Source organism: Anneissia japonica, unplaced genomic scaffold, assembly GCF_011630105.1.
Source record: "Anneissia japonica isolate Jap-2015-1 unplaced genomic scaffold, ASM1163010v1 scaffold199_len4679917_cov187, whole genome shotgun sequence".
NCBI classification, from domain to species: Eukaryota; Metazoa; Echinodermata; class Crinoidea; order Comatulida; family Comatulidae; genus Anneissia; species Anneissia japonica.
The window spans coordinates 2,112,688-2,131,727 of record NW_022686322.1 but is presented as its reverse complement, the minus strand read 5'-3'; the positions used below and the strand labels follow the sequence as shown (position 1 = coordinate 2,131,727).

The 19,040-nt window shown below is 32.5% G+C and overlaps 1 protein-coding gene across 1 annotated transcript in view; it reads left to right on the top strand.

Annotated features, from left to right (window-relative positions):
• Nucleotides 1-16,384, top strand: part of LOC117115541 (septin-2-like) — a 29,020-nt gene extending 12,636 nt beyond the window's left edge. The window contains exons 11-12 of the mRNA XM_033259385.1: nucleotides 327-390; nucleotides 13,484-16,384. Coding sequence (XP_033115276.1) covers nucleotides 327-390; nucleotides 13,484-13,555 — 136 coding nt within the window. The 3' untranslated portion in view covers nucleotides 13,556-16,384. The remainder of the gene's footprint in view (nucleotides 1-326; nucleotides 391-13,483) is intronic.
• Nucleotides 16,385-19,040: the final 2,656 nt, after the last annotated feature.

Sequence of the window (19,040 nt, the reverse complement as noted above, 5' to 3'; positions counted from 1 at the left end):
TCTGTCAAATTAAGAGGTGGGCATAAAAATGGGTAACACTGAGGACCGCACTCAAACTTTGACATCCAGAAATACTTACATGCACTACTTTTATACCGCTTTATTGTCAGTTTTAATATTACATTATATAGATGATCTGTGTCAGGCCTTTAAAAACAATGGGTTTTCTAGCCCATGATGGTAGGCAGGCCGCAAAAAGATTGCTGCCGGGCTGGAAAAGAATTGCCCTCTTGTCACACTTTGCGCACCTGTGGTCTAATTTATTTTTAGTGTTTTCTGTTATATAATTTTTTTTATTTATGTATTTTATTATATTTATTTTATAGTGGAGGTAGACGAAAAGAAAGTTCTTCAGACAAAGACCAAATCCTACAACAAAAAGAAGAAGAGGTAGGTAGTAGTGCTCAATGTAAACATGATATTATATTACTAATAAATTTAATTCATACTAAAATATAAACAAATTTGGTGCAGTAGTACCAAATATGATGAAATAAATATTATAATATAATAAGTTACTGGGCTTATCAATTATTGTATATTGAGATGAGATGAGATGTATAATTGTGTGCAGAGGGAAACATAAGCCCTTTTCAGATAGACGGTGCCGCAATATTTCTGTATGCATGCCGGCATAATAAGCATTCTATACCCTTTCACACAGTACCTTTGTTTTGTGGTAATCTTACCCTTTTCTGTCTGAAAGGGTCTTATAGAATGGCGTAATTGCGCTGTTAGAAAATTACACCATCACTTGCTGTTGGCTGTAATTTTATTTTAAGTTATTGTGAAGCAGAGGAGTTTTGAGTGATTATCCAACAGCCACTTTCCAACTTCTTTCAACATTTATTTGAAATACTATATATTATATATTACATTACCGTAAAACCTCAAATTGAAGTCCTGGGCTTTGGATTGACTTCTTTTTGAGATGGTCTTTTTTTTCAAGGCTACTTTTGCAAAGTATAGAGGAGGGCTTCATTTCAAAATGAATGCTGTTTGTATGAAACAATAAATAACTTTTAATACTTATATATTTTTAATCCTTAAGTTGTTGCCGACCAATTGAGACTGTGTTCATGCAAATAATACTTTGTTAGTTGTGATATTAGTTCACACTTATGTAACGTCAATGTTGTGTTCATGTAATGTCATCTTGTAATGGGTTATCCCAGTTTGATATTGTGAAAAGTTTGACTATGCTGTGGCATGTATTACCTATCTTTCCTCATCACAAAGACCTTCACTCACTTCCTGCACGTCAGAGAATTAATTTCAAGATCCTGCTGACCAATTATTAGTTTTTATATATATATATATAATTTTATAAAGTCATACATTCAGAAAATAATGGTTATTTTAACCCAGTTGAACATTTATAGACAAACTGTTCGGTAAAAACCTTGAAAATAATCATTTTAATTAATTGCTCATTTATATTGAGGTCTTGAACTCAATATTCCAATGAACAGTTGTGTATCTAAGTGTTGGGGCTGATGTGGGAGGTTCAAAGATTAAGTGAAGGGATTAGCTGCCAAAATAAGTGATTTTTAAGTGCAACAAATTTCCAGGGGAGGGGGAAGTGTGGTGCCAGGGGAAGCACAGGTTTTTTTTTAGATGAGTGCGCCCACACGCATCCCTGTAGATAAGCCACTACCTATTTGGTGTACCGCAAATATTTATTAAATTATTATTCTCTTACAAAAAGAAACCCAAGGAGAACAGGGTTGTGAAAGTGATTCCTCTGCTTTTCATTGCTTTTACACTTGCAGTAGACACTTTAAGCTCAGTTTGCCAATCCGAAACGTAAACTTGACGTTAAGTTGACATTACGTTAATTGGTGACCTGTTCGGGAGAACAGAATCATTCAATGCGCGACATCTCTTGCTCCTTGTTTGCTCTGCGATGTGAAATGTAAGTTCTTTGTAGATACGCCTAGATGTTTGATTTCACTAAATTTGACAATTGTAGGCCTAGGTAGAGCTACTGACTTTAATTTGTTACTAATAAGTAGTATTAGTATTATTACGTTAGATGAAAATTGTTTTGACATTTCAAATTTGGTCTGTCTATTCAGTCGAGTTTCAGTTCACATTACTTCAGTATAGGTTAGCCTATGCTGGTATCCGTCATTGGCTCGCCGTTCAGTTGTACAGTACGTCGTCAACTTGTAGCAGCCCTAGCTAGTGTAGCTAGGCTAGGTCATCCACAGAGACTAGTAGGCCAAGTCCTACTAATTATTAGGGGTGGCGCCACGATTTTTCCGACGGGGGATTCTATGTCCCGACAAGAGCAAAATATACATAGTCAGGCTTAAAATCTTTTGAAATTGGTCTTTGTGGCGACCACTTCCCCCCCCCCCCAAAAAAAAAATGTTGCATGAGTTGAAAGTAAAAAAAAAAAAAAACATGTCAAGCAGTAGATACGTGCTTCCACCGGGAGCCAATTTTTTAGATAGTGCTAGGGTATTTTGTAATGAGTTTTTTTTTATCATTATATTGTCTTTTATCATATATTCTGCATAGAAACATTACATTGTGCACTACAGACCCATTATTATTACTATAATGATCAACTGATGACAAAATAATTCTCTATTAATAACTTGAATTTTAAAAAGTAAGCAATTGAATTTTATTTTTCGAGTTTATTAATTAACAGACACTACATCTTTGACAAGTTTGTTATGACAAAATCATTTTTTGCAATGCTGCCCTCTGGTGTCATGATCTTGAATATTCCTTTAAAAGTTTTTCATTTTGGTAATGTCTGTCATTGATTTACCTTACTTTATGCATCATAATTTTCATTACAGAATTATAATTTATGCAAGTCATAATTTTGATACATTACTATCCATGTAAACTGAATTCTGCCTTCATATTGTAGACTCTTAAAGGTATACTATATCTTTATGATTAAAAAAAAGCTTAAAAATGTAATCAAAGTAAATGAATTATTATATAGCATAGGAAAAGTGCAGAGTACATCATTTCTAGCTTGTTGGGTACTATTCCTTAAATTCCATTGTTCTGTGCATCATAATTTTCATTACAGAATTATGATTTATATGCAAGCCATAATTTTGATACATTACTATCCATGTAAACAGAATTCTGCCTTCATTTTTTAGACTCTTAATGATATACTACTGTATATCTTTATGATAAAAAAAGTTTTAAAATTTAAGCAAAGGAAATGAATTATTATATAGCATAGGAAAAGTGCAGAGTACATCATTTGTAGCTTGATGGGTACTATACCTTAAATTCCAGGCCTCTGATCAGATTTTGGCAAATTTTGGAATTTTCCTGTCAACTAAAACAAATTATTACTTCATTTTTTTTATTCACAAAAAATACAGGTAAATTGTTATTTTTTAGTCTGTGAGACCAGACGAAAACAAAATCATGTGTATTTTTACATCTGTTGGAAGTCAACGATAATGAACTTATCTTTCAAAAACAAAATGTGGTTACACTTGTGTTAGTGCCAGACTTAGGCTTAATTTATAATAATAAAGGAGATTAGAGGGGATTAAATATGATGGGAATTTTCACAAGAAATGAAATGAAATGAACAAATTTAATTAAAAACTAAATACTTACAATAATTTTTACAAAATGAAAAAATGTATGCATTGTGTAGTGATTTTAATTAAGTAGGTTCAATTTATTTTATTTTTTTGTTCTTATTTTTTAATTGGCCAATTTTTAAAAATCTTTTAATTTTGTTGTGAAGTATTTTAAATTACATACACTTGGTATTTTTGTTGTTATTGATTTAATTTAAATTTTGTGATTTTCTACTGATTTGATTTTATGTGTTGTTTTTATGTTGGCCAAGGTTGGTTTGTGACATTGGCATTTAGACAACAGGTGCTTCACAAAGCGTCATCCCTTTGATTGTTGCTAGTTCGTGCCCATGTCCTCGTTGAGGGATTTTTGCGGCCGTTTGTGTTGATCCTGGCGAATTGCTCTCCAAACACGCTCAAGTGTTGCATGCCAGAGGCGGCCCCAATCTTTACTGTGGTAGATATTAATGAGGGCAAAGGTTAATTATTTTATTATGAGACAACCGTACAGGGTCAAAGTCAAAAAGTGAATGTTATTTTTAAGTGGTTTTTTATGCATTTGGTCTAGATATTTGTGAGTTAATGCAAATGGCATCTAGAGTGTCTGACAGAAATGCTTGTCACCATCCAGCACTGACATGAACTATGCAGGATATCTATAGTGAAACCATTGTCATTACACTAATTGTATTTAGTCATTCAGTGCTTCATATTGTTGCCCCTGGTAATTGTATACAAGCATTTGTTTTACTATTAAAGTATTAGCATCAAGATCTTTATCATTATTTTTAACATCATTAACATTATGGTTATCATCATAAATTTCATCATTAATTGTATTGTCTTAATTTATATCTGTGTCCTTTTCACTGTCACCATTGTTATCATTATCTTAGTCATCAGCAATCATCCTCATTATCATTACCACCACCATTGTCATTGTCATCACCATCATCTCTATGACCAGCATCATAAATATTATATCATTATTCCCATCATTTTCCAAATGATCGTCAGCATCATGTTATTTTTTTTTGGGTTTTTTTGCCAGCTAACTCACCTTTATTTAATCATCAAAGCCCCTCTTATCAGTCACTATCACAAACATCATCCATATTCACTATTATCATCAGCTTTCTACAATCTTTGCTGTTGTTGTCATCCTCATTGGGATCATTATCATCATCATGGAGGCCCACAATTTAGCTGTTATTAAGCATTGTTATCTAATCTACATCTTTCTACTACCTTAAGTGACATGGAGCACACACATACATTCAAACAGTATTCATGTACATACCCACATACAGTACATAGCCTAGCATTTGTTCAGCCATTTCACGAAGATCACTTTCCTGTCTTTCACAACACAATCTACATCTATGCTCCATGTGTCTCAGTCATGGGCAAAACTTATTCAAATTATCTGATGCACCTGTTGTGGGAGGAAATTAACTTCTCACCTCTCTTAATACACACATTTCCCTTCAATTCAAAAGGTGTAAACATAGTTAGCATTCCACATGTTTTGTTATCTATCCTCCTGTTGCTTTCCAGTTTTTTTTGTAGTTCATATTATTCAGTATTTCATTAAGGCCAAGTAAAAAAATTACTTGTTTAGCATCTCAACACAATTTTTCAATCAATCATGGTATAAGTAATCCACAAACCCCTGTTGGAATAGATGATACTTTAGCAGTGCCATGCCTAGGCACATCTTGGATTGCATAGGCTATAGACTCACACATACCCACTGAACATGATCCTACTAGTTATTTGTACTTTACAATATCAAGAACAAAGTAAATCAAAATAAAGAACTTGTTCCAAAATTACATATTTTTAATTCCATTGAGAAAACAAACAAGTGTTAAAATTAATCATTTTCAATAGGCTTACAGAAAATATTACACCTGGTTAATTCACTTGATGTTGATTTTGATAGCATTTCTTCAATAAAATTCTCACCTTTAGAGGTTGAAAATTCTGTTCAAATTTTCAAAGCAATTATGTTCACAAGAATATAATAATTAACTGGCAATGGGTAGTAGAAGAACTGTAGGCATATGGATAACTTGTAAAGTTATGCAATCTTTGCAGGGGTTTCAAAACTCATGCGAGTCACCACAGGAGTCTCCCGGATATCGGCATGGTTTCCCACATTCCTGTGAGGAATGAATCTTCCCCAAACTGGCCCATCTGCAAATTTAAGAATGTTAAAAAGTGTTTACTACTGTGTTAATTTATTGTCTCTCTGATGTCAGGTGGCTGTGGGTATCACTGTAGAAAATTCTAAGACTGATGTGTTAAGAAAACTCATTAAACCAGATCTCCCTAAAGTGGCATTTTTCATCTTGGGACTGTGTCTGTGCTGTTTAAAAGGATAACATTTCAATTTATCAATTTACAGTCATGAGAAACTACAAGTAATAAAGTTAGTTTTGGAAAGAATGTGGATTTAAACCCAATTCAACTTTATACTGATGATAGTTCTGAGTTCTTAATGCCGCATTAGATAGTGTCTTGAATTATAATATAACTTTACACTGGAAGTCCCAGTTGAACACTTGGTTCTTACCTGGAGCCATGCACAAAATTTACAAAATAAAATAGATTTTTTTGTTATTAAATGCATTCGAAAGGTCAATAAATTATGTTTTCAATCATATAGATACACTACAAACAAGAAATATTTATGGATGGAGAAAGACTCACAAGACATTGATTCAAATTATCTTAGCCTGTACTTAAATTAAACCACATTTGCATAAGTTTGTATGAAAAATATTATTTTTTCATCCTACTGCTTCTTAATGAGCCAGACTTATATTTAGTCTTAAGTCCTTTCCAGACTATCAAATATTATTTGACAAAAACATGCGACATGCCTATATATGATCATGGTGACATCACATCATGACCATATATAGGCACATCATGGCTATATATGGGCATACTGTAGTTTTTTGCCAAAGAAGGTTTGATAATTTGGACAGAGCTAAAGTTTATGGAATTACAATTAAATTTTAATTTTATTTGGTAATCATAATGCTCTACTTTGGCATTACAAGCAACATTATACAAAAGAATATAAAATAAATTAAAGAAATTCTAAATATATCTACTGAATTTCATTATGCAAACTAATAGAAACATCTTTTTTAACCATTTGCTCAAAATATAACTATATACATCTATATTTTAGATGATTGTGTCTATGCTACAAATTTTCCTCTTCTCCTTTCCCTTGGTTTTTACATCACCCATGACTTTTCCGTAACCTGTGTTTTCACGCATTCCATGTTTTTACATTGATCGGTCCCGGATATCCATTTGACAGTCCGTGGCATAAAACAGCCCCTCATACAATTTTAAGTTTGCGTAAAATAGCAGATGCAACGTTGGGCATAACTAGGACCACCTGCTCCGGCCCTGCCAATGCGGACACACTCAGCCTCTTTTGGGTAATCAACCTGGTAAATGTCACTCTCGATTTGCGAATGTTTCAATCAAAATGTACAAAATGTATTGTAGTAATTTTCTTGAGGAATTATATAAATTTTGAGCATTATACTTTATACACAAGTTTGATAAGATCGCAAAGAATTTTAATAATTTTCTCAGCATATGCTTCACAGAAGTTTCCTGTTTATTTATTTTCTGTCAGACTTGAATCATTTTTGTTTTTTTATGCTTCTGGTCGGTGGCATTCCATACTTAACAAATTACCAACAGCCATTACTTGTCCTTCATACTTCAACAAATTACCAACAGCAAGTAGGTTTAGCAATCATAGGCAAATGTTTAATAAATGTTATTATTTTATTGATATTGTTTTTACTGCTGTATTAATAATAATAATGATAATAATAATAATATTAGTAATAATATAATAATAATATGAAATAATAATAATAATAAAAATTCTTTATTGGTTCTCATTCTAATTGTAAATCGATAATTTGGGTTGGGACTTCTTATCAGTATATATGTAGGGGGTCGTTCACAATTATCAATATTTCCACAAGTGTACAAACAGTATGCAAGGGGAGAGGAGGATAGACAAATTTGTACACTTTTTACATAAGCATGAATATGTTGATTCAAAATAAAATGATATATTTAAAATAAAAGATTGTTATGACCAATTATAATACAACTATGGATATAATATGCATTTTTTTTTTGTAACCAAGTACAGTACTTTAGTTGACTTCATAAAATAATGGAGAATGGTTTTGCAAAATCAACATTTTTTATTTAAAACCCTCAGAGGGAATGAAGGGGATACCAAAAAGGGGACTGTTTGTAAACTTGCGAAAACGACCCCTAGCCATGCTTCTTAGAAAACTTGGAAAATTCATGAAATTTGAAAGAAAATGTATTGAATTATTTTTTTAAATGAGGAGTATGTTGAGAGGACAAACTAATCAATTGTATTTTTTAACAGCCTAAAAGCATTTTCACCACAGCCAGCATATGTATTAGAGCTCTACTAAAATTGCCATTAACTCTTAATTCAACTTTATAATATTTATTAATATTGAAGAAAATACATCATTCCAATAATAAAAGACATAACAAATAATACAGTATAACAAGTATTTATTGTATGGCAATTTTAATAGAAGGGAGAATTTTTTTATAAAGTATTTAAAAAATTTGTAGTTGAAACGGGATAAAATATTGAGATCTTCGTGATTTTCACTCACAGTTACATATACAAGCTTCATAGGTTTATTTAAATCAACTGGGATAATAAATATTTTGTGTCTCAGCTCTGTGGGAATGTGTTTCTTTGTCACTTACCTTCTTACAATTCCACAGTGTTTGATTAGTGGCCTTTTCCATGGGAGGGCCTTGCATTAGGAAAGTTTCTGAAAATCCCATACAGCTGTTTGAATGATTACTTTGTATTACTATCATCTACCGGCTATGCACATAATATTCAAACGGTCTCCAAGAAGTTGTGCTCGCAAAGGATACTCAGGCTCGTTACGAAAATTATATACATGCTTATTGTCACGTACTGCTAATACTATAAATATATGCGATGTGCGGCACAAATTTTTTACTCAATAAATATTCTCCATTTCCATTGGTTGCTTTGTTGTGACCCAATTTAAGATGAAATAACTCGGAAAAAGCTGTTTGCATCTAGTAAGCTGATTTTAATATTTTAAGCTATTTAAATTTATATTTCATTCTATAGAAATAACTGAAGGTCAAGAAGCATTTGTCAGTAATTTATATAGGTGGATTCAAGTAGGGAAGTCTCAATTTCCCCCCCCCCCTTCCCCACCTTCCCCTTCCAAAAAATTATATGAGGGGAGAAGTAAATTACATTAAAATTTAAGCTGGAGAATGTAATTTCCCGCCATCTAGAAGTATTGACTATGCATAGACATAAAATATTGTACCTCAGCCCAGCCCTGACCATGGAGGGGCTTTAGTGTAGTCTTACTTTGATCCCCCTTTAAAATTTCCTTTCTGGGCCTCTCTTTCGAATTCCTGGACTGGAGTGTGTATTTACTTCTGTATGTAGGCATAACAAGTTATTCTATGGTCCAGATATAAATCAAATTTGTTCAATGCAATTGTCATTTGTACAAAGTGGGTTATGATTCAGGTAAACATAAATAAAATAAATCATAAAATAATCATATCAAAACTTATAAATAAATATCTTTGATCTCATCAGCTTTTGCTTTAATTGAATTAGTAGCAAATTCTATAAGACCTTTGTATTACATTTACTGGTACATATTAATTTGCCTTGGCAGCTTTTAATTATAAGAAAGCACAATAGTTAAATACAAAATACAATATAAACAAATTATGACTGCACGTCCACAGTGTTTATTATCTTTCAGACCTAATAAGTTTTGATTTTGTCAATTTTCAGTCTTCTTTATATTTTTAAAAGTTTGTCGTAACACATGAAAAGAATAATCACAGTATTTTTCATTATCAATTCTGGGAGTTGGGGAAAATAAAAGGGTAAAACTCACGGAAACCAAAGTTTAATATATTTGATGCTGTGCCAAACTGTGACTTTACGATGTACAAAAAAAAATTATATACATTCCCTATTCCCAAGCAGAAGACCAAACACAATTTTGTTAGAGTTTCTAATATAAATCAAATTTAGAAACTCAAGCAGAAGTTCAATGAGAGTTCAGTGAAATTGACAAGTAAATGTTATACACACTCTTAAAGTCATTGACTCAGACGAAACCTGTTGCCACTTTATCAGTCTATTTCATTTTCCCCCTTATTTTTTGGCCGCTTTGCAATATCGAATATGATAGAATATTTGCCAAGCCCAGTATGTCAGCGAAGGGGTATAAATTGTAGGTTGGGTCACAGATAACACATTCTATCCAGCAATATTCAACATATCTCTGCATAAAGTTTTGCCGTCGCTTTTTCCTGGCTTGGAAATTCGCCAAGGAAGGAAAAGAAGTCGTCAGCAATGTTCTTGCAGATTTATTGTACCGTCTGTGTTTAGCTAATAAACTTGAACATTAACTTTCTATATTTAAATTGCTTTACCTTATATTTAGGTAAGTTATTATCATTCAATTGAAAACTAGGACAAGAATATACGTGAGGTCCCACCACGAAATTGACGTTTCGTTAATGAAGTCGTATTGATGTATTCACCAAAATAGGCCAAAGTCAGAATGTTTTAAACCAAATTTTGATATTAATGTTTTTGAATATAGTATTTATTCTAATAAACGCCCCCAGCGTTTATTGTTGAGAAGGATTTTTGAGCAGGCATTTAATTGAGGGAGGCTATGTTTTTTTTTTTTTTTGGTGCAGAATGGATACATACTCAAGTAAGCGCCCCTTAATTTCACAATAAATGTGGAACTACAATACATAATTTCCACCAAAATGTATTGTGTGATCGTAAAGATTCATTGATCCTAACCACTTTAGAATGAATGTAATTCTACTGGAAGAGAACATTAATAGAATGTGTTAAAAATGATGTTGCTTCGATTAGTTTTGTTTACAGTCATTTAGGGGGCATTTATTCAAGGGAGACGTTTCTTAAATGAGGCTTTGGAGGGGCATTTGTGGCGCTGTTATTTGAACAAATGTAATTTTATGCTTTATTTTATGTAAGTTTGCTTTTTAATTTTTTTACTACAAAAGTGTTCTCCATACATATTTCTGTACTTCTAGATTTATTATTTGTACAGGTTAGTTTATCTTTGGAGCTGGTAATCAATTTTAGGCAGTAAAAATCTGTAAATTACCAAAAATGACTTAAAAGGTTATCTGATTTTTGTAACTTGGGAAGTTGTCACTTGAGCAACTTTTATCTGATTTCATCAGAGACACTGTCATTATTAGTAGTCTGTTCTATTGATATAATTAATATCTATGGAATTATAGCTTGTTATTTAGATGTTTATCCTGCAATCAAAAATTCTTGTGTTAAAATCTTGTCAAAGTCAGAATTGATGGTAAACAGCTCTCATTATAGAACTTAATTTATGTAGCATAACTGCCCCTTGGGGAAGAGAAGTAGCTAAATGAATTAGGTCTACATACAGAGACTATAAACTTTTTATATATTATAGATTTTTAGAATCTATAAGGAAATGTTTTAAAACTCTATTGGCAAAATAAAGATTATGATGACTGTAAATAAATTGAAAATAAATGACAGCAAACTAAGTTCTTCTTCGGCAGCTTCATTCCAAAATTAGAAACATATGCTGGAAATTACCTCAAAAATATAAAAAAAACTCCTCCATTAAACGATCTGAAACCGCAAGGGATCAAACTTTGTTAAAATACAAACCTGACTATTACGTCTTTCAGATGCTAGTTGAGTTATCACCTACAGAATATATGCCACATTATGAGTTTATTTATCATATTTGTTGACACCATGTCTTCCGATCTTTAATTCTTTAGATTGAACAATAGACTGCATAGCCTACTGTTATCTCGCAAGCTCGCATGCTGTCCATTAGGAAAGTTTTGAAATTTTTGTTGTTCTGCTAGTGTTCCTTCTTTTAGAGATATCAAGTGGATTCCACTTTTAAAATCTCATCTTTAGATTTTCAAAATTTTATTGTATGCATTACAAAAACTGAATGATTCAGCTCGTCTGTCACCAAGTTTGGGCAAGCTAGGGCATGTTGCTGCAGCAAAGTTAAGGAACAATTTGTACATTGTTAAAATTCACTACAACATTTGCTTTTTAAATTCTATTTTTGTCAAGGCTCCCTGGAGAGTGACATGTTATTATAGATGCTAACAATATTTTGGAAAGTATAGTTGAACAAGTATGATTCAAGAAAAATTGTTTATTTTAAACGGTTTGTGTTTTTAAAAGCAAGACAGATATATATATCATGTTTATATTTATTTATTTAAAGCTACATATTTTGTCTGTAAGTAATTTATTCGGAAACTATGCTTTTAACAGTGGCACACTTCAGAATTGTGAAAGTTCATCTAAAAGAAATAGAGTACATAATTATAAAACCTAAAACAATGCAACTGACGAATATAAAGGCAAAAAAAAAGTAATGCCCAACCAAAGATAATAAAGGATACAAATAAGGTGTAAAGAATACAAATAAGGTGTATAATAAAAACAATAAATTAAATAAATATGTGAAATAAATGTATATTTGTCTTCAAATATATTTCCATAAAGTCGATGAAGTGTTTAATGGTAAAAATAAATTTAAAGGTCAAAATGTCATTGGTGACAACATACTGTATCTTATCCTCCAAATATTTGTGGGTATTTCCTGACTAAAATTAAATGCTTAAATCCTTTACTGCTATCAGCTCAATTAACATGAGCAGTCACATCAAAGGCTGCAGCAAACTTTCAAGGAATGTGAAGGGTCAAGTTTCTTGAGCTGAGGGGTCAAGGTAGGGAGGGAGTTAAGCCCATAACATGGTGGCATAACACATGCTGTTAGTTCACAACCCATTGGACCGCAGAGATAAAGTTTCTTGCTTTTGTACCACACAAGTTGGTTTTGTCGTCTGAGACTTAGACCAGCTAAATCTGTCTGGATAATAAGACTTTAATTAAGTCATTATTATTTAAGGTAGTATCTGGAAACATAGAAATAATTAAATTACTATGAAATTAATAGAAAGCAAACTAAATAGTTTAACGAAACCAATTGATTTTGATTTAGCACATATTCTCTTTTTTGTCTAACTGGCAAATTTACTTTGACAGAAGAATGCGTACATCCATAAATTTATTCTGCATTATTTTTCCCATTCATTACCATAAGCATTACAACTTTCTCAATTTCATTTTTCAATGCTCTTTAATTTCTTTTTTTTTTAAACACACATACATACAGTACTGTAATTAACTTAATGTTCTGTTATCTTATTTCGAATTTCTTTTACAATTTCTGATGCTCACATTATGTATTCTCGCATTGTCTTCATGTATTCTCACATTGTGTTCATGTATTCTCGCATTGTCTTCATGTATTCTCACATTGTATTAATTCTTTATGTATTTTGCCATGTCCTCTTGTATTCTCACTTGCATCCTTTATTCATTCTCACAAGTGCTCTTAGTGTCCTGTTATTCTCATACATTCTCACATCATTCCATCTTTATATATTCTAATCATACATTCTCATGTTCTCACATCTCATGTTATCACATCTCATGTTATCTCATCAAATCTCACATCATTAATGCATTCTCATATTACACTCATGCACATTTGTGTGTTCTCATATCCTCTTTCATTCTCACACCCACCTCATGCATTACCACTGTCATCATCCCCCTCCCCCAAATAAAATCTATTATGTGTGTTTTTTCTGATGATCATTGCATTCTCTCACCTTTCGGTACGTTTCTCACTACTTAATTTATATATATCTTTCAGTTGAGACGCATGCAGGAAATGCTTGCTCAGATGAAGGCTCAGATGGCGCAGTCTCAGGGACAGGATGTCTAATAAACAACAAATTCAGCGATGGTAGTACCTATAATACTACCAAGCTTCACAAAGTACCAATTTCGTAAATTGTTGTCGAAAAAAAATCATATTTGATCAATTGCTGTATCTGCTCAAAGAGAAAATAATGAAGGTCTTAAGAAGTTCTTTAGACTTAGAGACAGTAAGAATGAAATGCGGTACTTTAATTTTTTTTGTATCTATAGCAAAACAAACATTGGCTAAAACAGTCAGTAAAGAAACTCTTATTTAATCAAACTATGTAGTCCAGTCAAACGTAATCATGTATCTCACTGTTCGCTGCCTTTTGTATAATTATTTAAAACTGCAAGTGATTTTTTACCAATGTACTGTACTGTACAGTATGTCTACACTATCAAATGTTATGTGACAAATATATGAGATATCTCATATTTGTGTGTAATATTAGGTCACCATATGCCCATATACATGGGTACAGTACTTCACACAAATTTGTCACAAAAATATTTAGTAGTGTGAACATAGGTTAAAGGAGAAAGAGTGATTTACAAATGTAAATCCTAACTTTCTATTTTGCTGCAGTGTATAAAAGCATCATTAAACAAAAAAATCAACATGTATCCATTATATATATTCAAACATTTTAATTAGTTTTCTCATGTAAGTTGTTGTACACAAGTTAGCGTCATCATAATGTTAACTTGAGAGTTTATGTGTTAATGTATTGAAATCATATTTATTTGTAGTTTAGAAAAAAAAATCAATTTTACCGTATTTGTGTTTGGTGCTTCTATATAAATATTCAAAAATGTATTTGTCAATAATATGCTAGTTGCATAATTAATCACACTGTTAAAAAAATTATAAATGTCACTGCTGAATTTGCTGATGTGACCTATGATACATTATGCTTAAATGTAAATAGCTCTTGGTTAATTTTTTTATAATGTGATCGAAAAACAAAATTCTGGACAGTAATGTTTTTTTATTTTTACATTTACTATTTGAAAATATAGTAAATATTTATAGTACAAATCCAAAAGTCTTGTATTGATTATGTAAATTCATTCATTCATATTTCTACAACTGACTATATTAACTATTTATTTATTTTTTTTATAAGGTATGTTTCCAAGTTTTTGGAAATAAGTATGTACAGTAGTGCATTAAACTATTCCTGTAGTCATTCAAACAGTTTCTTGAAATCAGAAGTTGCATTCATTAAATAATACAATGTAGAACCATGATTTTGCATGATAGTTCAGTTGGAAATTTCATTGCAGTATTCAAATTCAGTTATATTTAAAAAGCTGATACTCTAACAATATTTCTGTATTCAACTTATCTTAGAGGCAAATGAATAATCTTTTGCGATCAAAATATTCCAAAGTAAGTTTGTTACTTTCTGCTTTAAAACTTTTGCAAGGAATTAAAATGAATTAGTTCCATGAATTTTGGAAATACACTTAAAAGTTTTTTCAGAATATTTCTATCGGATTCTGCGTTTGCAAACTCTTTACTGAGTTTTTCTAGCTTTCTGCATTCTTGCTTGGTGACTTCACTGGTCGAAGTAAAGCCGTCAATTATGCATCAAAACTTTCGGACAATATTTTTTTAGCAGTATAGTCACCAAACAAGATAGACAGCTAGAAGAAGATTTTAAATGCAGAAGCTGATATAAATTTTCTGAAAAATAGTTTCATAATCGTAGTTAATATCCTGTTTAATTACGATACAAGCAAATATGTGTTGCAAATCCAAAAACGCATTGTCTTCACAAAAGTCGGTGACATGTCCTAGTTATTAATTTAGTAGTTGCAGCTTTTCTTTTTACTGTAATGTTGCACCGCAAAGCCCTCTTTAGCAATCTCTACTGTTTTAGGCGTACCACCCCATGCTACACTTATGGTGATTTGTATACATAATAGTCGGTGATCATCAGGGTATTTGCTTTTCAAAGCTGTACCATGTTACCTTTAGTCTCCAGGGAGATGAGGATCAACAGTTAAAGTGTAGACAGGATCAGGAATGGATTAAAGGATAATCTCTACAACTGCAAGCAATTATGAATGTTAGGTGATACTAATCTTGGAGTAAGACACCCTTTACTAACACCACTCCTGTCTAGGATAAAATAATTTCTGGTTATGTTTGGAATGATGAACTATGCTTTATCCCAAGATTGAACTTTAGAAAGTGCAGTAAGTTGACAATTGATTATCACTTTCTGTAGTTAATAGGTTGGAAACAGGTAGTCTCCTATCAATGGAAACTGTCACAGACCTTAAAAATTGCTATACCAAAAATGTAAGCATTTAAGTTTCAAGTCTGTGTGTACGAAATATATAATCCATATCTTGTTAAAATGTCCATCACCAAGATGATTTGTTAATACAGTGAAAATGAAAACAAAAACAGCTTTCTCATCCAGGGTTTTTGAAAAACAGGAATACGAGGCCCTGTTTTTCTTTTCTCCACAGGCCAAATTCGATCCATAACAAACATCATTTTATAGGCCTTGTCAGGCCTAGACATATATTGATGTGGATGTTGCATATATTCAGTATTGTCTGGGTGTTTTGCCTTGTGAAAAAAGGGAAACAACTCAAAAAAGAAAAGGGACAGGGATGTGAAAGGGGTTTTTTTATCATTTGGTCTATCAAATTATAGGTACATAAATAGGCCAAAATATGTATGTGTCTCGTATATAATATAAAAGTTGGTGTTTCATCTGGTAGCAAAGCTTAATTTCCAAACACCGTTTTTACAAAAACTAAATATGAAAACAAAAAAATATAGAATTGACAGTAGATGATAGCAAACAGAAGCATTAAAGTCTGAACTGAATGTTGTGTCTTTTATTTTTTATGACTTTCCTTTATAGTATATCACTTGTGTTATAAATTTATTAACTATGCCGATGAAAAGCTTTCACTTTATTTAAAACACGGTTGCCTTGCATTTACGACCCTTCATCTGCAGTTGTTTCTGAAAATCTGCTTGGTCCACTTTTTCTCGGTTTGTTGCTTCAATATTAGTTTTATTAACTACATTTTTGTTTGCAAATTGTCAAGTGGATAACTATTGCTCAGTTGCATATGAGCAGCAGAATTTATAGAAATGGGTGGGTTGCAGGGGGGCAAACTTTAATTGGAAGTGCTTGATGTTTAAGTAAGGTGAAAGGGGCCTCTACCTGACAAATTAAGGTGATATGAAGTGATTTTTAATAATTTGAACGTAAATTGTTTGCTTCGAACATTTTTAGTGGGTGTGCCTGTGGATGTATGACGCCTGGGTGTGAAGGGGAGGGTGTGTGCACTTACATTGATACGCCACTGACGATGCCCCAATCCAAATTTTCAGGTCCCAAAGGTGGAGAGTGAACGGCGCATTTAAAGAATTGTCCTGGACATAATGTACAAAAATCATGCAAATGTTTATACTGTATATGCTGGATCATAGGCCTATATTTAGATTTCTTCCAGCATATACAGTATAAACATTTGCATGGTTTTTGTCCAGGACAATTCTTTAAATGCGCAGTTCACTCTCCACCTTTGGGACCTGAAGATTTGGGTTGGGGTGGTCTCGGGGGTTCGTGTCTTCACAATACAGAGGGTTAACTTGTGTGTCAATAGGTTGAAGATTGTAGTTTGGTTTTTTGAGAAGTGGTCTCAAATTAGAGGGGTCTCGAATTGGAGGGTGCACTGTATTTACAATTTAATTATCTTGAATCGTATTCTTTATGAGGTTTTGTTTTTTTTTAAGTTATGCGTGTGTCACTTATCCGACCTTTTTTACGAGTACAATAACATTAAGTTGCTCAACAGCTTGAAGTGTTTCCCTCTTCCATGGACCCAGTGGTAATATTAGCGCAGTTTTATTACCCGATTGTGAGTTCGCCTGAAGGGCACGGTATACACCTTAACGTTTAGGGTCACAGGCAGAAGGTTTCCCCCAGCCTTGCCTAGTTGGAACTTTGATCTTTGCCGCTCAATCTCATCTTATGTGTGATCAGTGTGCAATTAGTTATGCCTGATTGTAGTAATCGAGATGCATACCGAAAATAGAATCCAGTTTGCGGTATCTTCAAAGTCAATTTGTAGCTGAACTGTTCCAACAAGTAGAACTTTTCAAGTTCCACACGAAGTTGGTACTGTATAAAAGCTCTGGTTTCTCACCTGGTGGCATAGGCCTATATACTTTGCAATCGTACATGAACAAACTATCCAATGTTAATTTTCGTTCAGTGGTTACAAGTCACAAGACTATTGTATTTATATCTTGACGTATTTTACTTCGATCCATAATCAAATGCCAAGATCAGATCAAACTACAAGACGTAACTGCGGTGTGATGGTTTTCTGTTGTCTTGTAAATGTCAGTTTTAATTACTTGAAAATATACTGTAGTAATTCTTAGAAGTTGCGAAGTTGCCCTCCGGTATATAGGCCAATTTTCCCTCTTCCTTAGTCCTAACGTTAAAGACTTACGTCCTAAGTTTCGGATGTTATCATGTTTCATACCACCACACATGTACATAATATTATGGCGAAATATACTGGTATTTTATTTAAGGTTAAAGATTCGCTTTCCAAATGACGCATTATTTTCACTATACCTTAGTTCTTCCTCACTTATTTTATTGTAATATTATATGCTCTGATGGCAATTGTAACCTTCGTTCCACACATCTTAAACAGAAACATATCATTCGGTTATGTTCTAATGTTCATATGATCATACTGCCCCTTTATTTGTTAAATTCAATACTCTTAAGCCTACTATGATATACATATCTTGTTAAAAGCATGATTTATGTATGACTTTGTTAATACTGTAGGTCTAATAGGCCTAGCTTTCCTGTAAATTTTCACAATGATTTCGTCACAAACCAATCTCTTCACAGTTGAAACCGGGTCAGCTTGCATGTATCGCCCTCAGTATTTCCACGCTGATTTTGCAAGACACACCATTAAAACACAGGGAAATGAATTAATGAACAATATAAGAAGTCACCAACAGTACATTTTTTTAAGCAAATAATTTGCTCTCTATTACACACTTTATTATTTAGTTCGTTATTGCCAACATGCTGTCCGCGTCGTGTTTGTCTGTTTTTTCTGTTTGAGTCTGTCACTGATTTTCTGGCTTATTTTCTATATTTTGAGTGCACTTGCATTTTTTTTTTGCACAGCACCTCGCTTAGGATGGCCATCTCATCGAGTTTTGCTCTTATATTATATTTCAGATTTTCCACTTTGAAAGAATCGAGCTTTCTTTGAATTGAACATTAGAATGTTTTGTAATTTAGCTTTTTTTTTTTTTGCAAAACCAACTCGAAATCGTTCGTAAAACCGCATAAAATATCCAATATGACTCTGGTTCAAATTTGCAAAACTCCCTCTATCTATCGCCCATCATGTACACAACCAAAAGTAAATTGAACATTTTCTTCCTTTATGATGTAATCGAAATAACCTCTATTGTGGATTCTTTAGTG